The following is a 26167-nucleotide window of genomic DNA, read 5'->3' on the forward strand; positions in this document are numbered from 1 at the left end:
GTTGAAGTGTCCGTGGATGTGAGGACACGTGTGAACATGGGGATGCAGTTGGGAGGGGGGGGTCTGCTCTACACTCTGCAGGGGGCCCAAGATGTCACATGTAGGCCTGTGGGTGCCCATGGGTATAAATTCTGTACCATCTGTTCTCCACACACAGTGCGGGCTTGCTCATGACCTGGAGTTCCCAGGCGCTGAGACTGTGTCCAGGCCTTGTCCCATGGCTCCTGATTTAAGAACCTACTGAGTGCTGGTTCCTAGCAGTTTAGAAGAAAAGGCTCAAAGCAGGGTGAGGCCACTCTGGCCCTGATTCCCCAAACAGACACCAGCTTGAGGTCTGAGCTATGAGAAGGGCCTTTTAGGTATATGCCCCGGTTCCTCCAAGCCTCAGGGAGGGACAAGGCTAGGCTGGGCCCAGTGGTTACTGTGGGGCCTGCGGGCCTTGGACTTCCATCCTTTTAGGTCTCCCACATGCCTGGGCCTCCTCAGCCGCTCCTGTCCCTAAGGTTATTTCTATACAGACTCTGTCAGGGTCACATGACAAAACCAAGGGGCTTCATCAACCACCTTCTCCTGGACCCTGGGCAGCACGGAGGAGGCTGCTCACCCACTTCAGGGTTCCAGGACCACGCTCATGTTTTCTCCAGTCCTTAGCCTCCGGGCTATTCAGAGTCTTCGGAATAATTATGTACACCAGAATGCAGTGTGTATGTGTGTGCATGTATGTCGGTATGTCTCTGTGTCTGTCTGTGTGTCTGTCTCATTATGGTTAGGAGTACTAAGGATGGAACCCAGGGTCTCTCAAACACTAGTCAAGTGCTGTTCCGTTGAGTCACACCTCTGTTTTAAAATTCTGGGATGGTCTTGCTGGCTTGTCCAGGCTGGCTATGAACTCCACTGTAGCTCAGGCAGGCCTTGAATTTGCAATCCTCCTGCCTCAGCCTCTTGAGTAGCTGTGATCACAGGCTTGCACCTCTATACCCAGCTCCTTGTCTCCTTAAAACTGGGTTTGATGAAACCCAACTTGTACCTAGTTCAATCCAGGTTTCTCTGGAACACTTTCCTGCAATTGCACAGCGCCTGTCACAGACCTCCACAGGACGGCCATCACCTGGAGAAGACTCTGGGCTCTCGGTGATCAGTTTGAACCTACCAAGTTCCCCCAGAACCCTTAGATCTGCTATCTGGCCTTTGCCATATCCAAAGGAGCTGGCCTCCTAGGCATTCCTGGCTGTTTGCTCCTTTTATTTGCCGTCAAGTGTGTCAGTTTGGTGACTCATTCATACTGTATCTGTCTTCCTGAATTTGAGGTGTTTCCTGGGACCTGGGACATGCTGTAAAAAGCCCAGGATAGCTGGTACCTCCAGGATGTCTGTGCTATACAAAGCCCAGGATGCTCTGGTGCTGAGGGCCAGGATGCTGTTACGTTCAGTGTGACCCATGACGTCAGGGTCTATAAGAACATGCCTTCCATTCTCTTGGATGTGTCCCTGGCATGGTGGTGTGGGCTGAGTAATGAATGCTCATATATCTGTGGAGGAAGCTCCAGCCGGCACTCTGCAGTGATGGCACCACTCAGTACCTCCCGCTTTGTCCCAGGGTCTTGTTCCATGTCTTCATCAGAATCCAGCGGTGACTGCTCATGACTAGTTTCTTGGCCAGGGAGTGGCTCGGTTTGTTTTCACGGCAGACATCGCCAATCGATAGCCGTTCCCTCTTTCCATGCTCAATATTGCTCATCAGTTGTGTCCGTTTCCCCAGCTACCTCACTTCAGGCAAATCCTACCCGATGATCTGGCTAGCAAATGCAGCAACCCCCTCCTGGGTGGAGCTGTTGATGGTCTCATAGGTTCTCCAGGACTCCTGGTGAGCCCGCTGGTGGATGACACCTGCAGGCTGGCGGGAGGGCTGATGCCTGTGCTCTTCCAGCAGGTATTCCGAGGACGCCAGGATGGCCTGCCCGCCCATGTCACATCCCTGGCCCAGCGTGCCTACTGGGCATTGCTGAGCCAGAGGAGAGACCAGAGTATCGTGGCTCTGGGCCGGAGTGGGGCTGGGAAGACCACCTGCTGTGAGCAGGTGCTGGAGCACCTGGTGGGCATGGCAGGCAGCGTGGACGGCAGGGTGTCAGGTATGGTGGTTTCCAGGTGACAGGTGGATGGGAATAGGGAGGGGAGGATTGGGGGGTCCTGGGTGGCTCCTGTGGGGTGTCCTAGGAGGTTCTTCTTTACTTCTGTTCAGCTGCCATTCACAGCACAGACAGGTAAGGGCCCTGTGTTGGCTACTGACCCAGGAAGCTGCTGCACCATCATACACCTCTGCCGGGATAACAATGCACATGTCTCTTGTGACGTTGGTGGCAATTGCAGCCATCGTCACAGCTGGGACAATTAGAAGCAGAAGATTGGCTGCCACCTGCAGGGAGAGTCTGTCCCTGAGTAGCCCACAGCCTAGTGCAGTCTAGAGGACATGAGAAGCAAAGATACAAATGTGCTGGAGGGGTGCAGCGTGCTGGAGGGGTGCAGCGTTCTGGAGGGGTGCAGCGTGCTGGAGGGGTACAGAGTGCTGGAGGGGTGCAGAGTGCTAGAGGGATGCAGCGAGCTGGAGGGGTGCAGCGTGCTGGAGGGGTGCAGCATGCTGGAGGGGTGCAGCAATGGGTGGGCCTTAAAGACCTTCAGTCAGCAGCAACGATAATGATAAGGACAGCTGTCTCAGCCATCGGGGTGGGCACCTCCAGGGACCCTTTGGCAGCTCTCTTCTAAGTACAAGAGCTCTGTAATTTTGAGCAGGACTGGGAGGTAGCTATTATTATCTGAATTCTACAGGTAAAGGCCTTGAGAGTCAGAGAGGTTAACTAGCTTGCCCAAGGCCACAGAGCAAGCGAATTGGAGAGCTGAGATTGGTTACATCCCTGGCCAGGGTTCTCAATTACGTTTTTAATGTCCCCATGGAGCCATCATAGACCTGTCTCACCTCATCACGCCTCAGGCATGAAAGTTCAATGCCTGAGCTAAAACCACACACACACACACACACACACACACACACACACACACACACACACAGTATATCTAGAAACTATACAATGAGCTTATGTGTGTGTGTGTGCGCGCGTGCGCGCGTGCGTGTGCATGCCCGTGTACACTATATATGAACAGTAGCATTTTTACTTCCTCCCAGAATGGTGTCTTCTCACCCTGGAGGCCTTGTCCCCCAGGACCCATGCAGTGCTGCACCCTGAAGGCAGCAGCTGTGCGGCCACCATTGCAGCCTACAGGTCCTTTCCAAGCACCATGAATCATTGAGTCCATCAGCGTTTCAGGGCTGTGCCAGGGACACACTGTCACCACCCCCAGAGACGGGCCACCTGAAGCAGAAAGAAGGTGACACCTCGCAGGGCAGAGCCCCCTTGGGCCTCTCTTAGGTGCTCTCTGCTGCCCCCTTCTGGGGGCGCTCAGCACTTAGCTTACTGGGCTGCGGACGAGGGTGGGGCTGGCCTAGACACTCTCACAGATTGGTTCTGCTGTGAAGGTGGAAGGCAGGGTGGGCTGTATCCAGGTGCCCGGTACAGCACGCTGGGCATTGTGGGTACTCAGAATACCCATGGGGGAGATTCCAGGTGCCTGGTACAGCACATAGGGCACTGTGGTTACTCAGAGAATAGCCATGGCAGGGCATTGTGGGTACTCAGAACACCTGTGGGGGAGATTCCAGGACTCTCAGGCCCTCCGCTGGCTGTCGGGTATTAATGAGGAGTTAGGAGGACCCCGGCACCACACCCTGCCACTCAGATTGTCTCTGTCCTACTCGTTGTTCTGGGACTCCGGACCAGGGTGGCCACTTGAGGCAGAAGTGACATCTCCCTCTGTCTCCCAACAGTGGAGAAGCTCCGGGCTGCCTTCACTGTCCTCCGGGCCTTTGGCTCTGTGTCTACCGGCCACAGCCGCAGGGCCACCCGCTTTGCCATGGTGATATCCTTGGACTTCAATGCCACTGGCCGAATCACAGCCACTCAGCTCCAGGTGAGGCTCAGGGATGGGCAAGGGCTCCTGAAGGTGTGGAGCCTGCACCCACATCTCCAGTCAGGACCCTGGGATGTGTCTGAACGTGTGCAGCTCCTCAGGGACAAGGGTCCTATGAGGCTCAGCACCCCAGAATGTTGAAAGCAGCTAGCAGAGTGTGGCTCTGGGGTGAGGGTGCAATGCAGTAAAAGCAGAATCCAGGCCAGTCATAAAAGCACACGCTGAAATGTAACAGATCCACACAGACACCTATACCTGTGTGCCAGACATGTGTCCTGATCCCCTCTCCAACATTCCTGATGAACAGAAAACAAAATCGGACGTTAGAAGGGATGGCCAGGCAGCCCCTGGTGACAGTCCAACTCATGGAGAGCTGGCTCCTCAGCACCCACGAAGGCCTTTGTTCAGCCGGCACCCTTGGGTACTGGCTGGCAGGCTTTGGTGAGGGCGACTCTCTTGCCTTTCATAGAAGCTGGAGGACTCCATAGCTTGGCTGATTGCCTGTGGGGCTCTGAACCTGGGGTGAGGTCACCCCCGTGGTGAGGCCTCAGGGAGTGTGGGGATGGGGCACTCTGATGGGAGCCTTTGGGGACCAAGTCCTGGCAGAAGGACCCGGCATCACACTGCCCATCTGGCCTTCACTCACAGACAATGCTTCTGGAGAACATCCGTGTGGCCCGGCAGCCTCAAGGGGAAGGCAACTTTGAAGTTTTCTCTCAGCTGCTAGCTGGGCTGGATGTAGATCTCAGGTGAGTCCTTGGCACAGGCTGGGGCAGCTGAGATAGCAGGATGAAGAGGACCCCGTGTGAAGCTCCATTCAGAGCCGAGGGGCTGGGTTACTGGTTATGGAGGACCCCAGTTGCCTGGGCTCTGCACAGGGCTGAGGGACATTGCTCACGTTTTTTCAGCTCTGGACCCCAGTCTCTTTCTCAGGAGCACCATGTGAGGCTAGAACATGGGGTCCTCAGGGAGGGAGGTCCTGGCAGAAACAGTAATGGAAGACTGGTACAGCCTGGTGTGTCCTGGGGCAGCTGGCATGTGGTGTGGTCCTGCAGAGGGATACCTCCTGCTCTGTGCTCCCGGCATGGGCAGACCCCTCACTCCAATCCTGTCTTCCAGGACGGAGCTGAACCTGCACCAGATGGCTGAGAGCAGTGCCTTCGGCATGGGCGTGTGGTCCCAGGTAAGTGATGGAGCTCCAGGGTGCACCCCATCCTAGGGCCAAGGTGGGAGGTGGTGGAGGGTCCCGTGACCCTCTGTCTCCTTTTGCTCTGGCTCTCTGGTTGGCAATGGCAGTCATGTGGGAGAGGCAGGGGGCTGCCTTTGTAGGGTCTGGGGTAGTTGAGGAAGTGAGACTTATTTCTAAAAAGAGAGGGGTGTGGTGGGAGAGGCTCAAGGCACAGCATCTCCCTTCAACCCTTGCTCCGACTGTCTCCAAACATCTGTATCTTCTTCATCAAACCTTCCAGTGCTGTCTGGACCTCCTTTGCCCTCATTCAGCTATGATGACACTGGGGTTAAAGGTCAGGACTCTGGCATTGTGGTAGGAAAGACAGGCATGGGAATTAATGCAGCTGGGAGAGAAGAACACGGAGGAGGATGTGGGTCTGTGGACACCGGAGGGTGAATGAAAGAGGTGCTTGGCCTCATTCAGGGAAGGCTTTGTAGCCAGGGACATTGGGCCTGGCCGACATTGGGTTCTGAAGGATGAGTAGGAGTTCACCAGGTTGGGAGGAGTCAAACTAGATCAAAGTACAAGGACCAGTTCCCCTCTGAGCATAGATGCAAAATAAATAAATAAATAAATAAATAAATAAACAACAACAACAACAAAAAGCTCAATAAAATACTTGCAAATTAAATCCAAGAGCACATTAAAAAGATCATTCATCAGAGAAGTTGGCTTCATCCCAGGGGAGCAGGGATGGTTCAGTGTGTGCAAATCAATACATACAATGCATCACATAAATGGAATCCAGGACACAGGTCACAAGGTCCTCACAACAGGTGGAGAAAAGGCTGTTGACAACAATCTAACAATCTAACGCCCCTTCATGATAAAAGTCCTGAGGAGCCCGGGGCCAGAAGTGCCGCTCAGCAGCACAAACACTGTGAGAGAACCCACAGCTTCCCACAGAAACGAAGAAGAGGATGAGGAGTCCAGGCTCCCCTCCTACTCAGCACAGCAGTGGAGTCTTCGCCAGGACAGATGGACAGAGAAGCTGACACAAGGACACAGACAGACGTGATCCCGTGACCCTCAGGGAATCTCAGAGCTGCTGACAGACACCCTCAGCAGAGTGCGGGAACACAAACTTAGTGCACACGGACAGACAGAGGCAGCGGCCCTCCTGTGTGCCACGGACAGACGTCTGGGGAAGAAACCAAGGAGTCGATCCCATTCTCCATGGCCACAGCAAGCACCGTATAATAAACATAACCTGGGAATCCAAAGCTCTCGGCGGCGAGAACCTGAAGACACCGAGGAAAGGAACAAAAGGGAGACTAGAAGATGGGTTCTGAAGGATGAGTAGGAGTTCACCAGGTTGGGAGGAGTCAAACTAGATCAAGGTACAAGGACCAGTTCCCCTCTGAGCATAGATGCAAAACAAACAAACAAACAAACAAATAAATAAAAACAACAACAACAAAAACCTCAATAAAATACTTGCAAATTAAATCCAAGAGCACATTAAAAAGATCATTCATCAGATGCTCATGGCGGGGTCAGTGTCATAAATGGCTGTCCGACCAAGGCCTCCTACAGACTCCACATCCCCCACCAGGTTCCGATGCCATTCCTCATGGATGTAGAAAACCAACCCTGAGACCCACATAAAAGCAGAAGAGACCTGGGGCAGACAGAGCGATCCTGAGCCAAAGCAAGACTGTGGGAGGCGTCACCACGCCTGATTTCTAGTTAACTCACAGAGATGGAGCACCACGGGACGGACAAGGGGCAGACTTGGGACAGACGTGTTGATCAATGGGACAGAACCGAGGACCCAGACGTGAGACCGTGTCCCCACAACCAAAAGTACACCCTGGGGAAAAGACAAGCGCCTTCAACAAACGGTGCTGGGAAAACTGGGTGTCCGTGTGCAGAACAAAGCCCAACTCCTCACCCCTCAGAAATCAGCTTCAGTGAACCACAGACGCAGGCTTGAGGTTCCGCGCTCTGGAGCTGCTGCGGGAGAACACAGCAGGATGCGGGATAGATGAGGCTTCCTCAGTGGGACTCCAGGCGCCCAGGGAACAACACCAGCACTGGCGAAGGGGACACCATGGAATTAAAAAAACAAATCTTGTGTACGGCAAAGGACACAACAGAAAAAGAGGACCTACAGAGTGTCAAAAGCTGGCAGAGGATTATCTAGAATTTGTGTCCAGAATACACAAAGAACTCCAGAAATAACAAAGCAATGAGAAACCTGTTAACAGTGAGCTAAGGAAGTGAACAGACACTTCCCAGAACACAAAACACAGCCAGCCCCGGTCAGAATGGCGGCCATTAAGAAATGACAACCATGATCCTCCTCCTTCAGCAAATCCTACCCTAGTGCATCACCACAGCCAGGGCGGTGGTGGCGCACGCCTTTAATCCCAGCACTCGGGAGGCAGAGGCAGGCGGATCTCTGTGAGTTCGAGGCCAGCCTGGGCTACAGAGCAAGATTCAGGAACGGCACAGAGCTACACAGAGAAACCCTGTCTTGAAAAACAAACAAACAAACAAAAAGAAAAGAAAAGAAAAAAAAAATCACAACCACTGGGGAGGACACACCAAAGGGGCCCTTCAAGCGCTGTAGCGAGAGGGGGTGTGAATGAGTCCAGTCACCACAGAAGCCCACGTGGAGGCTCTTCAGGAAGCTAAAGTCCACGTGACCCAGCAATGCAGCTGGGCACTGACACAAATGCCCCCAAGTCAACACACCACGGAAACACGGACACCCCAACATTCACCACAGGACAACGGGAATTTCTGGAACCAGCCTGGGTATCCACCAACACAGAGAATGAGGTGTCACACCCAGCTGCGAAGGGGAAGGAAGTTACGGCTTCTGAGGAACATGCTATAGACATGCACACACACACACACACATACACACCACATGCCACACATGCTATAGACATGCACACACACACACACACACACACACCACAGATACACACACATGCATACCGTAAACATGCTACACACACTATCAATCCATGCACACATACACACACCATGCCACACATGCTATAGACATGCACACACACACCACATGCCACACAAGCTATAGTCATGCACACATACACACACATACACACCACACGCCACACATGCTATAGACATACACACACCACAGATACACATACATACATACTGTAAACATGCTACACACACTATCAATCCATGCACACACACACATCCCACATACCTCACACTCCTCTAGCCCAAGCCACCCCCTGAGCCCTCCTGTAACACCGTGCCGAGTGAGTATCACACACAGCTGACACACTGTGAGCTTGCTGTGGCGTGAATGTACCTGGCATCGGTGGCTTTGTATGAAGAGCAAGGTGACCTGAGCTAGCCATGTGCGGTGGCTCTGCCAGGTCAGGGTGCAGCCTGAAGCCCTACCACATGCAGAGCCGAGCTCGGCATTTCCCACGGGAAGACCCCACCTCAGACATGTTACAGCTGGCGGCAGAGGAAGGGCAACCCTCTGGATCTGACGGCTTTGACTCGGCACTGGGTTAGGAAGCCTCCCGCACATGAGCGGCTGTGCCATTGGCTCATTCTTTTTCCTTGCTGTGTAGTACTCCCACCCACTCTGGATTCACCACTTCCTGCTGAGCTTCTCTCTTCTGGGACCCAGATCGCTCGAGGGAGGGGGTGAGGTAGCTGCTCATCTGACTCACTTCTGGTTTCATGGTTTTTACCCAAGAGCACAGTGGTCTGGGCGTTGTGCAGTTGCATAATGGGCTCCCTGACTGTCGCCCCGAGCCTCATCTCATTGGAGGGGAAAACATCTGCTTGCTAACTCATGTTCTGTTTCCAAAGAGACGTGGGGTGCAGAGGAGAGAGGGGTGGGGCTTCCCGGGAGTCTCCCACCCTCTCAGGACAGCGAAGTGCTGGGTGACGGGTTCTACCTGTCGTTCAAACTCAAGTGCTCCTTGCTGACATTGGGAGCCGTGGTCATCCCGCATGCCGTCCTCTGCGCGTCCCTTGCCTGCCACTTTGAAATCTCATCAGTAACCGGGCGGGGGCGCTTGTTGGGAGAAGCCTCCCTTCCCTGTCTGCAGCGGAGGAGGAGCAGCTGCCGTTGCTAGGCTGAGCCCCTGGTTGCTAGGGACCTCGAGGTTCCGTGGTGGCCCTGAGACGCGCCGGAGCGCTGGGACTTGCATCCGCAGTTAATTGAAAGACTTCCAAGGCGAATCTCTCAATGTCACCACCCGCTTTGATGTGGAGGATCTGTGCATGTCTCTCCGTTATCTGCGGGGGCTGGAGGAGAAAGAAAGCGCCGTGGGTGGTGCCCGGGAAGCCTCTGGTCTGATGTCTGCAGTTAATTTGCTGTGTGACCTTTGGCACATACCGTGCCCTCTCTGGGCCTGGGACTCTATGAAATTCAAGGGCCTGTCATCGCTAACAGGCTGCCCTGTGTCACCCAAATTCTTTACTTGGATCAGATACAAATTGGTCTCCCGTTATGTGCTGTGGAGGTTAGGGATGGGGGACTCCTGTTCCCGCCTCACTTTCTCTGCCTTCCAGGCTTCTGGGATGTGTGTCCTCAGCCAGATGGCTCATATACGGGACTACTTTCAAATTAATTTTAATATTCAGTCAAATATAATTAGAGCTATAAATCTAACAAAAAGAGAAAAAAAATAACACTGTAGCTCAATCACTCATAAACATCTCACTGGGCCATTCTTGCCGGCTTCAAATTCTCTGGCAACTTCCCTTCGTCCCACGGGGTGGGGGGCGGGGGAGGGGGTGACAAGCAAACACTGTTCCAGCTTCCAAGGCAGAACCTGGGATTTGGAGGCACAAGGTGGTGCTGTGAAATGAATCCAGGTCCACGGGTTTGCCGTGGGATCTTGATGGATCCATGGTGTCTGCCATGGGTGCAGAAATGGAAGTGGGGTCAGGTCTCAGTACTTAACCATCTCGGCTGGAAAATTTGCTCCTTAGAATTGTGTCTGTGGCCTTCGTGGCCAACCGTGGACCGTCTCAGGCCCGGTCCGCCTTCCTTCTTTGCCTCACGCACCTCCACTAATAACCAGGTCTGGATCCCCTTTGGTCAGCCACCTGCCACCATCTCCTTCCTCCAGTCTGTCCATTTGTTCAGTTCCCCACACTCACCTTTCGAGCTCCCACAGTTTCTGCCCCTCCCCCGTGGCCTCCTGCATCCCTGCTGAGGCCTGGGATCAACCCTGCAGCCCATTTCCCAATACACCCTTGCTTTTATGTTGTTTGGAGTTGAGCTCGGGCTCCTTTATCCTGGCATCCAGACCAGAGCTTGGTGCAAATCGGAGCCTCGATAAATCCTTCCAGAATGAATAAAACCTACCCTGCTCCCCAAACCGGACACACATGACATTTACAACCTTCCCACAAGTCTGAACGTGGCTGCCCAGCCCAGCCCGGCTTAACCGTGGGTAATTTACCACCGTCATAAACCGACCATGCGCCCTGCAGCCTGACCTCATCTCTGAGCTGTGAATTCCAGTCTCTCCACCGTGACAGCCTTTCTCTCTTCTCCTCTTCCCTCAGCCTGAAGACAAGCAGAAGGCCGCGGCTGCATTTTCCCTGCTCCGGGGTGCCATGGAGCTGCTGGGCATCACAGACGGGGAGCAGCGAGCCATCTGGCGGGTGCTGGCAGCCATCTACCACCTGGGCGCAGCAGGCGCGTGCAAAGGTATAGTGGGTCCCTCCTGCCAGCTGCCTGTCTGATGTGGCCTCTCTCTCAGGATGGTGGGGACAGGCTCTGCTTGTCACCTCTCCTGTCCCAGAGTTCCCAGCAGCGCCCATGAGAACCTGATGGAGACCCTGTCATCCTGCTGTTTGTCATGTAGTCACCAGGAACATAGGGACGTAGAGCACTTGTGAGGAACTGAATTTAGAAGTGTGTGTGTGTGTGTGTGTGTGTGTGTGTGTGTGTGTGTGTGCTTGTGTATGTGGTCTGTGTATATGTTTGTGTGTCTATGTGTGTGTGTGTGTGTGTGTGTGTGCTTGTGTATGTGGTCTGTGTATATGTTTGTGTGTCTATGTGTGTGTGTGTGTGTGCCTGTGTGTGTGTGGCGTAGGACAGGGGAAGCCTTAGGTCTGCTTCTTCAGATGCCGTCCACATTGGGTTTTCAGACAGGGTCTCTCACTGGCCTGAGCTGCCCAGTCAGCGTAGACCGTGCATCCCTCTTCTGTTTCCACTTTCCAGCTCTGGCTTAGCGACAGGCCACGTACACGAGTGCCAGGACTTGAACTCAGGGCCACACGCTTGTGAGCAGCAACATTGCACACTGAGTCATTTCCCCTGCCTTGGTTGTATACCATTTTAATGACTTTACGTTGCCAATGGCTTCTGCTGGCCACAGCAGCCGTAGGCTCTGGGCAGAGGTTGCTCATGCCTCAGACAGCTGTCCCCGCCACATGTGTTGGGTTCCGCCAGTCATCCCCACCACCTGTGATTGACTGTTCAGCTCTCTGATTGTGTCTCTCCACTGGTGTCTTTGCCCTTCCCTCCTCAGCCCTCCCCCGCACTGATGCCCTCACTGTGAGCTCTTTACAACAGGCATTTGCCTATTTGCACATTTGTGTTTGGATGGTGGCTGTGGCTTCTCATCTCCCTCTCTGCTGTGGCACTGGGACAGATGTCCACATCTTGGTGACATAAATTACAGGGGTCCAACCTCTCTCACCAGTGCTGGGCGCCAGGTGTCTGGAGCAGGCTCTGTGCAGCCACACCCCGGAAGGCTCTCGGAACACGTCCCTCTCCAGTCTGTGGCTTTGGCCTCTACTCCCATGACAATGTCACCTTATCCCTGTTTCCTCCCTCACGTGCATTTCCTTCTGGTTCTCATGTCCTTCCCTGTAGCTTCTAAGAACGCTGGTCCTTGGTGACCACAGATGGTCTTGCCTCGAGTGTAGCCAAGGCAAAGGGGGCCTCACCCGGGAGTTAGGAAGAGGCTAGAATTGATCATTTGACCAACTCTCGGCTCTGATAGGCTAGGACTCCTTGACTGACAGCTCCGGGAGGATCTCAGTGGGAAGGGCTGTCTGGAGGAGGCTTCCTGCCATCTTGGACAGATTCAGCAGGAGGAGGAGGAGATGGTAGGTGTGGAGGAAGAGGATGAGGAGCATGAGGAAGAGGTGGGTGAGGAGAAGAAGACAGTGGACCAGTCCATCACACACCTGGTCCCACCTTCCCATGTCAACCGGCATGTGATGTCAACTGGATGTGCTCTTTGCCTCCAACTGGGCTAGCCTGCAGTCACCCTGCCATGGTAAACAGGGGCTCAGTTCAACTCCCTCTCCTCCTGGGACAGGTGGGCATCCCCTGCACTGGGCTTCCAGAAGCTGCCTTGCATGGACATGCCCAGGATGATAAGGGAGAAATCCATGTCTATAAATATTTTATTAACTCATGATTATGGCAGTGATTCCTCCCTCCTCCCCCTCCTGCCCACCCTCTACATTGTTTTACAGAGAGCCAGTGTCAGTCTGCCCGGAAGCCCTGCCCCGTGATTTACTGTATTTTTCTGTGTTGGAAGATTTCATAATGGGTTGTTCTAGAATCAGCTATTAAAAATCCACAGTCGTGTGTAGACGCCTCTGCCTTGTGTCATAACAGATCGCTCTGAAATATATTAGGCTCATTTTCATTCATCAGGGATCCCGCCTGTGCCTCCTCAGCCCGCTGTGGGAGCCTTGAAACCAGCATGGTCTGGGTGGGAAGATGTGGGGGTCTCCTGACCGGACGGGCATTTTGTGAAGCGACAGTGTGACGGTGTGCAGTGATGCTCTGGGAAGTTTCGAGGACATTGGCATACGTGGTCTGACTGCCAATCATGATGTGGATGAGAGTGGCTGCTGGGGATCTCTGCCTCAGTTTCCCTCCTGTAAAATGAACGGGGTGGGGGGAGGCTGTAAGGTGACTCTTTTGGTAAAGTGCTTTGCCGTGCAAACATGGGGACCTGAGCTTGGATCCCTGGCACCCACAGAAGTTGGACACAGTGGCTGCCATTCATATCCCCAGTGGGCTTGCTGACCAGACATTCTAGCTGTAACACTGATCTCCAGGTTCAGAGAGAGATTGGGGAGAATGCCTGATGCTGGTCTCTGGCCTCCATCTGCACACGCACACAGGCCCACAGACACACAGACACACAGACATGTACGCATATAACAGTGGGCTGATGAGGGTCTCCACTATGTGTGCCCAGAGGTTAGGCCAGCGAGTTGGCACAAGAGTTGGCCTCACGTGGGACTCATGTACACCACTCTTGTCTGCCTACATTCTCTACGTGAGGAAATGGGAGCCGCTCATCAGGCACCACGTGGCGGCTGCATCCTTGTTTGATCCCTGAGATGAATGGTCACAGGCCATGTGAAGTTTCTGCAGTTTAGGGACAACACGAGGAGTGGGGTGGCAATGATGTGGGGGTGGCACCGATCGTTCTGATGGCATCTCACAGGGAAAGCCAAGCCCCTCAGGTTGACTTCCGTGGAGCTTTATGTGATGCTTCTGTGACCTGTGACCCACCCCTGACCTGGGTAGGTCCTCACCTTTCTCTCCAGCCTCCCTTGGCGGCCACCAGGCTGGGCCTCAGGCCTTTGCTCACCACACAGGCCGTCCCACCACAGTTGCACAGTTAGGGAGTGTACAGCTGCCACGTGCCACAGATGTCCACAGAACTGGGACTCTCTTGTCCTTGTGAAGCGAAGCTCTTTGGTCGCCATTCCATCCTGAGCCACTGAGGCCGGGTGGTCTCCGTGGGGCACAGCTGTGAAATGCCTTTCATGAGTGAAGCCCTGCACCCTGAACGATGTCGCTCATACTTCAGGGGGAGGCGCTGGTGAATGGCAGGCTCAGACTCCCCCTGCAGTGCTCATCTGCAGTTGATCAGACAGTTCAGAAGGTCAAGGACAGTGCGGGACAGTGATCAGGGCACAGTCCCGTGAGGCCCATTTGAATCCATCCAAGGTTCCTGGGATGTGCGTGTTGCACCTCTGTGAGGGCTAGCCCCAGACTCTGGGGCTTAGTCATGATTCATTATATCCTAACAGTTGGGGCATTTATAATATCAAAGGGTTCACCTGGGGGCTTATTTTTCTGAGCTGTGGCACTTTGTCCTTTTCTATGGGCTAAAAGTGTCCAGGGCCAAAGGAGGCAGATCCTCCTCCAGAGACGAGAGTGCTGGCTTTCCTGGATAGCAGCGAAGCTGTGCCTGTCTCTGTCACCTTGGCCTCAAGCAGACCTTGAACTGTCTCAGTGTCTCGGGTGCAGTGTAAGAGTCAGCTCTGTAAACTACGTCTGCTGATGTCCCCCCTCACACTCCCCAGCTCCTTCTGAGGGGACAGAGGCTGACAGAGGGCTTCTCATGTCTCCCAAGGATGCTTCTCCAGGGGGCAATCTATTTGCTCTTAGAATGTGCACTGGTCTCCATCTTGGGGCCCCTGGTTGCATGAGCCTAAAACCCAAGACCCTAAAACCCTTTACCCAAAAGCATCTGTGACAAAATCATCCCAGAATCTGGCCGCTCCCTCTCTACATCTAAGGCTGGCATGGGTGGGTGCTTTACATGCTTTATCTCTTTTGGTTTTCAGAGCTGACCTGGCAGACAGAGAAGGGGTCACGTGACTCCAGATATGAAGGCTCAGAGTTGTTGTTCTGTGGTACCAAAGTCCCACAGCATCATATGGTGTTGAACTAAGGTTCTGTCTCTAAAGTTTCCTTAAAGCTGCCTGACTGTGCTCATCACAGGATGCATTCTGGGTGCTCAGAGCGCCACCTTCTTTTGTAGGAGCCCATTCTTGGTTGTATCTAACCTCCCACGTCCCCACAACATGCTTTAGAGGTTGAGCTGAGCACAGTGGAGGACAATTCCGAGTTGAGGCTGTGGGTGTTCCCAGGACTAGGCTGGCCTTCCCAGCTGGGACAACTCTCTGTCCTTGGAGAGACTCAGTGTTGTCACCTGTAAAATGCCCACACCAGCCCACTCACAAGACTGACTCCCTTTAATCTGACCATTTACAGCCGGTTTCCTTAATGCTGATATGATTATCATCAACCGCAAGTTCTACCTGGTAAGGGAACTTGGGCCTGTCTTCATTCCTCCCCATATCCTGTGGTCCTATCAATCTCGACAGGAAGTGGAGCCGTGTGTCACTGTGCCTGCTGACCCTCCTGCTGTACCAAGAGGACCACGGCAAACAGAATCCTGCCTGGCAGCCGGGATGAGGGATGCTCATGTCTCTGGCTTATATGGCTTGGCCCCTTTTCCTCTGTGAAGGCCAGAAGCATGTTTAATTTATGTGCTTTTCACTAAATTCACCGGCCTGCTTAGCATTGACCCATCGCCTAATATACGACACAGTCAGACCGTATATAAGCCCAGGAGCGGCTGGTAATGGAGAAAGAAACTCCCCACCACCATTGTAAAGATGCCAGGCCCTGAAAGAATGGGGCTATAATCTGGGGCCCTAAGGGGCTCACTACACAGTGTCGCTAACGACAAGGGCCCAGCACCCCATCTTTTGTTGGAGACTAGCAAAGACAGTCCACTCGGGGGTGGAGGAGGTGGGTGGAGGCACTCTAGACTGGGGAAGCCCTGAGCACAGGATCGAGCAGGGACACGAGGCAGCGTCTTCCTTGTAGACGGACACCCCTCTCTCTGCTGTTTCCTGGCCATGGTTCCACCCACACTTAGTGCCTATGGAAAACAGAATGCTAGGAAAGGATTCAGTACCAGCCAGCAAAGCAACTTGATCCCTGACCCCTCCTCCCCCCATCCTGCTGCACTCAGGACACAGTGGATGACATGAGCAGTGCCTTTTCATCCCCTAAGTGGCTTTTGGTCATATCAACGAGGTGGAGCCGGAAGTCCCCCTTTCCCTCCTTCTCCCCTCCCCCACTCCTCCCTTCTCTTACATTTTCTTTTCGGTTTAGTTATTTTACGTGTATGGGTGTGTTGCCTGCATGTATGTCTACATCATGTTCATACCTGCCTGGTGCCCTGGGGGCCAGAAGAGGGTGTTGGACGCTCTGGAAATGGAGTTCCAGACAGTTGTGAGCCACCATTTGGATGCCGGGAACCAAACCCAGGTCCTCTGCAAGAGCGACAAGTACTCTTACCCACGGCTCCATCTCTCCAGTCCCCCTCTCTCCCTTCTTTCCTACTCTGTGTCTACAGAATGGCAGCCCCTAGCTGTGCTGGGACGCCACCTTCATTTTTCTAGACTCATAGATTGCCGATGGAAAGTGCATGATGCTGGGGACGGGAGAAGAAGGGTTCCCGGCAGGCAACAGCCTCGGTGGACCCACAGGGTCCTACAGGCGCTGAACCTATCCTGCAGAGTCTGCGCATCTGGTCCTCCCTTCTTTCTCCACATGAGGCCTGGAGTCTGAGATCCCACCTAAATCCCTGCCCTGGCATGGTAGCTGGACAGCTGTGGGCTGGTATGTGACCGGGTATTGTGGAGGTTCCATCAATCCGTCCTGGCGCCCAGCGTTCCTGAGACCCAGCCCCTCCCTGTCTCCTCTTCCCACATGCTTCTCAAGGCCGAGCCTGTGCCTGTCCGCCCTGTCCCAGCTGGTGCCTTGGCTTCTGTCTCAGCAGCTGTGCAGCAGGCCTATTCTGGGCCCACAGGCAAGGGTTTATTCTGCATTTTCTGAGCATATTGAATCCATTCATTAAGCAGGGATGGCTGCTCTGGGATGGAAACAATTAGACGTTTCTGAAAAATGAACTCTCTGAAGCGGCTGGGGCTGGAAGGCAAAACTCCCGGCAGCTCCTGGCCTTGGGGGTGAGTGTGGAAGCTGTGACATGGGGGCTCTGGGATTCAGCAGGTCATGGGGGCCCCTCTACTTTATACTGTTTCTCTTAATAATAGTGGACGCTGATGTCCCTTAGTGGTTACCGGCTGCTAAGTGCTGCTTGAACAGCTTCACACCCACTCAAAGTGGTGCTGATGATAGCGATGAGGCTGGTGATGGTTGTAATGTGGTGAGGATGGTGGTCCTAATGGTCGCGGTGATGCTGATGACGGACATGGTTATGATAACGGCAATCATGATGATGGTGGTGAGGGAGTGGTTTCAAAGGGAAGTGTGGAGTGACCCATGGGGCCTGCTGTTGTAAAGAGCATGTGGCCCTTGAACGGGTTCTGGCCTGGGCTCAGCTAGATGCAAGTCCCTCCTGGTGCTTGCTTTTCTAGCAGAGTGAACTCAGGCAAGTCACTCATGGATCTGCTGTTGGTCTCTCTGTGCAGTTGATCCTGCCGCCACTTTGTGTGACACCTTCTGGCTGAGGACTCCCTGAGCATTCTGCTCCACAGCTGTGTCCCTTGTACAGGGACACTGCTAGCTGGCTTTACACCCGGTGTCTAACATTACTCTTAAATGACCCAATGGGAAAGTGGCCAACCCATCTTACCGATAATAAGACCAAGGCCCAGAAAGGAGACGTCTCTTGCTTGAACTATCACAATGATACTGAAACTGTCTTTGGAGCTCTGGCCTCTGCCTCTTCCCACAGTCCCCTAGCACCATGAAGAGTCCCTGTCAGCCACTGCCCCCTGAAGTCTTGGTTATGATAGTTTGAGAGACCTCGCTGAGGTCTATGCCTTTCCTCTTGTGAATTCTCAGTGCACAGGGCACACACTGGAGCCCCTGGGAAATCCTGCACCAAAGCCTGCTGGGGTGGGTCTGAAGTTACCCTACCTGAAGTGCCCACAGGAGTGTCACCTCCCAGAACACCATCGGGTGCAAGTGCTACCTCCCCGCACCCCCCCATGCCTCCCCCCCCAGCCTTAGGTATGATGCTGATTCCTACTGGGTCATGCATAACTCAGCGGCAGTTTCTAGATGGTTTTGCCCAGATGTGCAAGCAGCAGGTCTGGGTGCTGATGCCAGCTTCCTCCAAAGCAGATGGGAGGAATCATGTGGGGGGGGGGCAGAGCTGTGTGTTACCTGAGGGTGGCAGTGTCAGGGTAGGGTCCCTAAGAAGCAGGAAGCTCTGTAAGAAAGGGGTAGGGGCACATTTCTCATGGGACAGCACTTGGCTGGACTTCCTGGAATGCTTCTGCCGAGGACCTGTTCTTCCTGAGGCATCTTTCACAAGGGTAGACGACCCTGGGGTACAGGTACAGGGTACCCACAACCTTGCCAAGTCTTCACCCATGCTCTGTTCTGACCATCGCTGTCCTCATTTTGAGAGGGACGAGACTGAGTATCTGAGAGTCAGCCTGACGTCTCAGGACGTCACGTGGCACCGAGCGGTGAGGTGGGATTTGAACCAGCCATTTTGTCTCTGGAGCTGACTCCTGTTCTTCTTGCAGCAGCCACAGCCCTCAGAGCTTATCTCCTCTCTGCAGGTGGCCTCCGTCTTCCCAGGCTTCGGAATTGTAAATCTCTGTGTGAGGCAGTGGGAGCCAGATGCTCCAGTGTTATAAATAAGCCCCATAATGTTGAGTAATCAGGAACAACTCGGCTATTGTCGGAAGGAGAAATAACTTGGTTATTAATAAATGCAGGAGGTCACAGTAATTGATGGCAATTGAACCCACTGGTGCTCAGGGACAATAGCTGTGCCACTGTGCATTTGCAAGAGTGCTCTCTCCCCCCCTCTCCTCCCTCCCCCTCTTCCCTCCCCGCCCCCTCAAACCTTGCCTCTGCAGGTAGATTTGAGTCATAGACTCTGCAACCCCAGGATCTTCTCTTGCAATTTCTTTTTTTCCCCTCTTCTTCCTCCTTTGTCTTCTCCATTCAAGCCTCACCTGCCCAGGTAGCTCTGGAGACAAAGCCACCCTGGGGGGTTCTTTCAGCTAAACCAGAATTTCCCAGGTCAGTGTCTGATGGGACATGGGAACTGCCACAGACTCTGTGAAGGCATTCGAAGGTTAAATTAGGTTAAAAAGGACTTCCCTTGCTGGAGGATCACAAAAGCTGCTGTATAGGCTCCGAGAAGTCCTGCAGCTGTGACACTTAGCCAGGCTGTGACATGGATATGATACAGGAGTCATTTTCCCCCGTGTGAGTGTGTGTGTGTGTGTGTGTGTGTGTGTGTGTGTGTGTGTGTGTGTGTATACAGCTGTCTGTTACACTGGAGTCCAGAAGTGACTGGCTGCTCTCTTCATTCTCTCTCCACCTTATTGTTTTTGGAACAATGCCTCTCATTGAATCTGGGGCATTCCACCTCGGCTGCATTAACTGGCCAAGGCCGGGGAACCCCAGGTTTCCATCCCCACCTCTCCAGTGCTGGGATTACAGGTCTGTGCTGCCGCACCTGGCTTTTCCCATGGGTGCTGGAGATCTGAACTCAGGACTTTACTGACTGGGCCACCTCTGCAGCCCAGGAGTCACTTTCCCCTCAATTATGTTAGATAAACTTTGGGGAGACCTACACCCAACACTGAGGCCATCTTACTCTGTTCCACACCTCTGTTGCCACTGAGAATCACTGAGTCAGCCCTGCCTAGCCCAGGTTGCTGACAGCTTGAGCCTGGGCTCTGTTTGACATGCAGGTAGCCTCTTGGGGAATAAACAAGATGGCAGGAGAGAAGGCAGCTTGCTGAGAGGTTGGCTTCCTCTCTGGACTCTCTTTCCTTGGCTGCCGCCATTTGGAGGGGAACCCAAGCTAGACAGCTAGACATTGGTTTCTGTGATCATAGCCAGTGTCCCCTCCTGAGCCTTCCCGTGGTTTGGTACCTTGATGGGGTGAAGATGTTGAGGCAAGTATTCAAGGGCAATTGTGCACGTGTGACATGAGGCTAGAAGGCGCCAGGAAGGGCTGAGCGAGAGATCTGGGGAGCAGGGGTCAGGGCTGCCTGTCCCCTAGTCACAGAAGAGGCTTGTTTCTCACCAGAAACCCAAGAAATGGCTGGCAATCCAGTGCATACTGGGGAGTGCCCTCTGCGCTCAGGAGATATTTCAGGTGCAGCCTCTGTGCCCCTAGCGGGTAGTGAGGCTACTGTGGGCACCATGCCCGCCGATAGCAGGGAGAGGGAGGCCCTCCTTGCTCCCTGTCAGAACTAGTTCTGATCTCTCTGACAGTCCCTTCCTGTCCCTCTGCCCAGCTCCCTTTGGTTTTATCTTCAGCTTGATGTTGTCCCGCTCTTCTGATGGTCCACATGGCTCCCCGGGGGGCAGAGGGACGTTCATTCTCTTTCCCAAGGCTTGGGAGGGGGAGGCAAGGGCAGGGTGACCAGGGAGGGCCATCAGCCTTCAGTCCATCCACTCCTGGACTCATTCCTCTCTCTCTGGGTGACTCATCATAAGTCCAAGGCAGGAGCTTGGTGACAGTAGTGAGCCCTCAGTTCTTCAGTCCTCTGTGGAAGGACAGAAGAGCTGAGCAGCTTCTCCACAGGGCCTGGCCAGGCTCCAAGCCACTTCCGGTAGCCCCCTGGACGGGAAATTTGCGCATGTGTAGTTGACTTTCTTCGATCTGCGCCTTCTCCCGGAGGGTTCTTGTAAGCATCCATAGACGAGGCCCAGGCGGTGTCCCTGGCATGTAAGCCGTGCTCAAATCTCTATGGCTGTCATTACTGTTAACTGATGGCTTCAAGGAGGAAGAGATCAAACCCAGGGATGTCCTTGGTCCTCCAGACGCTGGGAACCGCCATCCCCTGCCCCTTCTGCAACCTCAGGGGTGGCCTTTGAGGAGCACAGCGATGCCCCTGGCTTTAGAGGGAGTTAGTAGCAGACACTGGGCTAACACAGGACCTCCTTTCAGTAGAGAAGTAGCCTTAGTCAACTGAGGGCCCCCAGAGGTGATGCTGATGCTGTTCTCCAATGCTAGCGGTCTCCTTGGTACACAGCGGTTTCCCGGGGCAGACCTGCAGGGGGCGCTCTGCACTGCAGGGACCTGGGAACGAGCTCCCCCTGGAGTTTACAGGTGGAATTGCAATGACAGTGTGCTGGACGTTCCTGTCTGTCTCCACCCTTCTAAAGGGATTGTGGAGGCTCCTGTGATCTTTCAGGGATCATGATAACCGTGCAGCCACCTGAGTAGTAGTCAGCTGGGGAAGGCAGTGGTGGAATTTGGAATCTGAGGCTGTTTCCTCCTGGTGATCTCACCCAGTTCCGTCTCTCTCTCCGTCAGGCGGCACCTCTGAGTCCTTGGCCTTCCTGGGGTGGGCTGGGCTGTGGTCACTGCCCCTGTTTGAGCAAAGTCAGAGGAGTCAAGTTTTGGTTAAGCTCCTATGCTAGTGGCCAAGCTCCCGACAGGCCACTATGGTTTCACTAGCTGGAGGCCCTTCAGCAGAACCTGGAAATGTGCCCATAGGTCACGAGGACCCACAGAGCCCAGAGGACCCTCTCAGAATCCTCAGCTCCTCTCAGAAACCTCAACTCCAGCCCCCTCCCCAGCTTCACAAGCCCCTTGAGGCTGGGTGGGTCACTGTAGGGTGTGATGGGGGCAGGGACTCCAGAGCAGATGTGCATGGTGGGGGTCAGGGGAGGACAAGACACATCCATGGGGGAGTCACCTCCTGTTAGTGTGAGCAGCACCTATGCCCATGAAGAAGGACGCCTCTTCTGAGTAATGGGCCTTCCAGCCTAACTCTAATGCCTGCTCAGCTCCCTGTTTAACAAAGAGAGAGAGCCGGCTTCAGCCTTGGAGGCAACGGATCTAATTAGAATCTAATGGCCCGCTGGTCCCTGCATTGTGTTTATTTCTGCTTTCTATCGTGACGGTTGACAATGATTCTCACTTCCGAGAGAGAACTAACGTCTCCTTTCACAATGTGTTTGTCTAAGAGAAATAGACGACTGGGTACGTGTCAGAGAATGTGGAGCTGGGGTGACAGTGACCACCCACATCCGTAGCTGAGGTGAAGGTGGGAGGCTGAGCTCAGGATCTATCGTGAGCTCTGGCCAGCCTGGGCTGAGTGGGAGACCTTGTCTCACAGGAATAATCAACAAAAAAAAGTACAGATGGTAACAGCGCTAGGATGCTTGTGAAAATTTAATGGTGATGATAAACAGTAGATGGGCTAACATGTACCAAGATTTCTCCACAGGCAACAAAGTTCCAAATGAGGGCAGCTGAAAAATATGGCATTGTCAATAACATAAGGTTAATAAAGTTTAACTATTATAGTCACTACCCTTATTGTTAACACCATACTCACTACTACCATCATTACCACCATCACCATCACTTAATCTCATTGTCACCATCACCACCATCACCACCACCACCATTATTACCATCATCACCATCATCACCATCATCACCACCACCACCACCACCACCATCACTTAATCTCATTGTCACCATCACCACCATCATCACCACCACCATCATCACCATCATCACCATCATCACCACCATCATCATCACTTAATCTCATTGTCACCATCACCACCACCATCATCATCACCATCATCATCACCACCACCACCATCATCACCACCACCACCATCATCACCATCTCCATCACCATCATCATCACCACCACCATCATCACCACCATCACCATCATCACCACCACCACCATCACCACCACCACCATCATCATCATCACCACCACCACCATCATCACCACCACCACCATCATCACCATCATCACCATCTCCATCACCATCATCATCATCACCACCACCACCATCACCACCATCATCACCATCTCCATCACCATCATCATCATCACCACCACCACCATCACCACCATCATCACCATCTCCATCACCATCATCATCATCACCACCACCACCATCATCACCATCATCGCCACCATCACCACCATCACCATTACCATCTATGCCATCTTTTTGACTTACCCCCCACGCCACAGTTTCACCAAATTGGGAAGTGGCATTTGTGGTGAGCATCCACGCAGGCAGCAGCTGGTACTGTGGTCCTCCCCAGACAGCACTGGTTAAAGTCTCAGGCAGAGCCTCCCCCCGCATTTTAGTTTCACCTGATTATCTCCATGGCCCACTGGTCCCGGCAGTCACAGCGGGGCTCTTCAGGGCCTTGAGGCTTATAGAAGACATCTGCAGGTAGCCGCGGTTTTCGTACACATTCACAAGGAGTCCGGAGACAGGGAACGCTGGAAAGGAGCGCACTGTGATTTGTTTTAATTAGTCAGTTGTTTGTATTTGGATCACAACATCCGTCCACAGCACTGTCGAGAATTTAGAAAATGTCAGTTCTTCACCCTGTCACGATTACCGTCTGACTACATTTCTGTTTGTCATGTAATTTTTAAGAAATTAAAATATGTGTTTCTTTGTGTGGCATGCATAGACAGCCTGCAGGAGTTAGTTCTTGCATTCTGGCCTGTGGGACCCGGGGATTGAACTCTGGTCTTTCAGACTTGGCGGCAAGCCCCTCACCTGCTGAGCCATCTCGCCATCCCCTCCCCACTCTTCTCATTGTAACAGCGCTTTGGAAATGACTTCACAGTATCTTGTGGGCTGGTTTTTTACCCCCTTCTTCCTTAGCCCCATCTGTGAGCACTGTCTCTGCTACACAGAGTCAGGTAGGGTTTTCAGTGACTTCACACCACTCGCCGGCTTCCCAGGTCTCTAAAGACCTTCACTCTGCTGCCCTCCTCCCCACTGTGCTCCGGCTGGACTGGTGTCTTTGACACACCACGCTTATCTCTGCCCCAGGGCCTTTGCACTGGCCCCTCACCTCTAAGCTCCTTACTGGTCACATCTTCCCAGGGCTCCTCTGACTGACACACACACACACACACACAACCTCCATCTCTCTGTCCATCATTCTGCTCTAGCTTCTTTTTGCAATGTGTACCACTGACGTCATCTCGCTTGTCTGTCTGCTTGCTTCGTGCCCAGCTCCCTCACTGGACTGTAAGATTCGTGAGCGTGGTCACTGTGTGTGACTTTCTCTCACATCAAAGGTGCTCTGTAAATAGGTGCTGAACATACAGGTGGCTGGTTGGATGTGTGGCTGGGTAACTGGGTCAGTGGTGGGGTGGTTGAGTGGGTAGGCAGGGGTCAAGAGATAGTGGATGTGCGCACATAATAAACACTTGGTGGGGATGTCCTAACTCTACCCAGTTCTCCATTCAGGGCGTTTCCCTTTGTTATGGTTAATACCTTAATAAAATAGATGGGGTGGTGGCAGGACTCCCTGGGGTGTGCTTGGGCACGCCACTACCCTGTGCCTGGTATCTCAACCCACACCTCTTCCTCACCCTCCACACAGTGGGCCGGAAGCAGTTCATGCGGTTTGAGTGGGCCAACCACGCTGCCGAGGCCCTGGGCTGTGACTACGAGGAGCTGAATACCGCCACCTTCAAGCACCACCTACGGCAGATTATCGAGCAGATGACGTCAGGGCCACAACGCCAGGGCCTGGAGGACAACGACACCTGCTCAGGTACTAAGCCCTCAAGGCCACACGTCGGATGGGTGCCTGGCTCCTTGCAGCAGCCGCACTGGTGGCTGCACTACACGCTTTCCCGTCCGTGTTCATCAGGGCATCTTAGGAGAGCTGCTGTGCGCATAGGTGCCAGGCCAGGGAGCACCAGCATTGGTGGAAAAGGAAATAGTTCCTCCCTGTCTAGCTCTTATGGTCAAACAGCTCTCTCTGGCCAGTAACCATGGAGGCTGCTGAGCCCTGGGTGGGTCCTCTGTGCCGGGAGAGGGGACAGTTAGGCAGTGCTCAGAGGCTGGTGTGTGTCCATGGTGGTTCCTGTTTGTGGATCTCTTGATAGGAGGGGGAGGCAGGCCTACCTGTGTGAGGGATGAGAGTGAGGCTGGTGTTCTGGAACCTGGAGGGATGTGGGAGAGGCTGGAGAGCAGGGGCCTATCAGCACGCACAGTTTGCAATGGCCGATGGGAAACTGAGGAATGGCTTCATGGGGAGGGATGAGGCTTACTTTATGTTCAGGAAATCTCAGCTGGGAAGCTGAGCAATGAGGAGGAGGAGGAGGAGGAGGAAGAAGAGGAGGAGGAGGAGGAGGAGGAGGAGGAGAGTTGAGAACTTGTAGAAACTGCAGGCCAGGGGCTGGGACATGACTCAGAGGGTAGAGTTCCTGTCATGCAAGTGTGAGACCCTGAGTTTGGATTCCCGAGGACCCACCTAGGAGCTGGGCACAGCAGTGCATGTCAGCCCTGAGGAAGCAGAGACAAGGCCCTGGGGCCCACTGAGTTCCGGGGTCAGCCAGAGGCCTTGTCTCAAAAAATAAGGTACAAAGTGATGGTACACACACACACACACACATACACACACACATACACACACACACACACACACACACACACACACACGTCACTAGATGGGGTGGGGTGGGGACAGATGCTGGGTTTAGGGTTCACACTGAGCTTACACAGTAAGTGCAGGGACGCCATCTTGGATTGGGCCTGAAGAGCCCTGGGGACAAGTTTGGCTATTTTTCTGGACAGGTGAGAGGCCTGTACCCATGAGTGTGAGCGTGGCTCTTCAGGGCCCTGAGGCTTATAGAAGACAGAGGTGTGCTTTGTAGGGACAGCAGGGCTTGTGATGATGATGAGGAGGCACTGTCTGAGCTGACCTGGGGACAAACCTCTGCCCTGTGGGTCCCTGGAGCCCTCGACCTTCCAATGAGGTGGATGGCTCTTCTGTTTCTCTCCCGGCTTGTACTCTGTTGCCTCTTCCCCTCATTCATAGCACACCACACACAGGAACAGCATGCTTGTGTGTGCATACCCATGTCCACATATATGTGCACACATGGGCATAGGTGAGCAGCATGTACACACATGGATACATGTGCTGCATACATAAAAGGATGTGGGCACAGGATGCACATAAGATGGATGGGCAGACAGAAAGACATACACACCACTTCATGAGTCTGCGTTGGTCTGTCCAGCAAAGGTCTCAGAGACAGACATAAAGCAGACAAGGGACCAGTGTGCCTCAGATCAATGCTGTGAGGCTGTGGGTTGCCTAGCAACAGCCCAGGGTGGGGATGGAGATAAAGGAGAGAT

The 26167-nt window shown here is 53.6% G+C and overlaps 1 protein-coding gene across 1 annotated transcript in view; it reads left to right on the forward strand.

The window, feature by feature from the left end:
• Myo18b (myosin XVIIIB) overlaps nt 1-26167 on the forward strand; it is a 167641-nt gene that overhangs the window by 32903 nt on the left and 108571 nt on the right. The window contains exons 9-14 of the mRNA XM_036171676.1: nt 1927-2128; nt 3877-4019; nt 4668-4768; nt 5139-5202; nt 10777-10921; nt 24399-24572. Of these exons, the coding sequence (XP_036027569.1) occupies nt 1927-2128; nt 3877-4019; nt 4668-4768; nt 5139-5202; nt 10777-10921; nt 24399-24572 (829 nt within the window). The remainder of the gene's footprint in view (nt 1-1926; nt 2129-3876; nt 4020-4667; nt 4769-5138; nt 5203-10776; nt 10922-24398; nt 24573-26167) is intronic.

The sequence above is a fragment of the Onychomys torridus genome, chromosome 22 (assembly GCF_903995425.1).
Source record: "Onychomys torridus chromosome 22, mOncTor1.1, whole genome shotgun sequence".
In the NCBI taxonomy this organism is placed as follows: domain Eukaryota; kingdom Metazoa; phylum Chordata; class Mammalia; order Rodentia; family Cricetidae; genus Onychomys; species Onychomys torridus.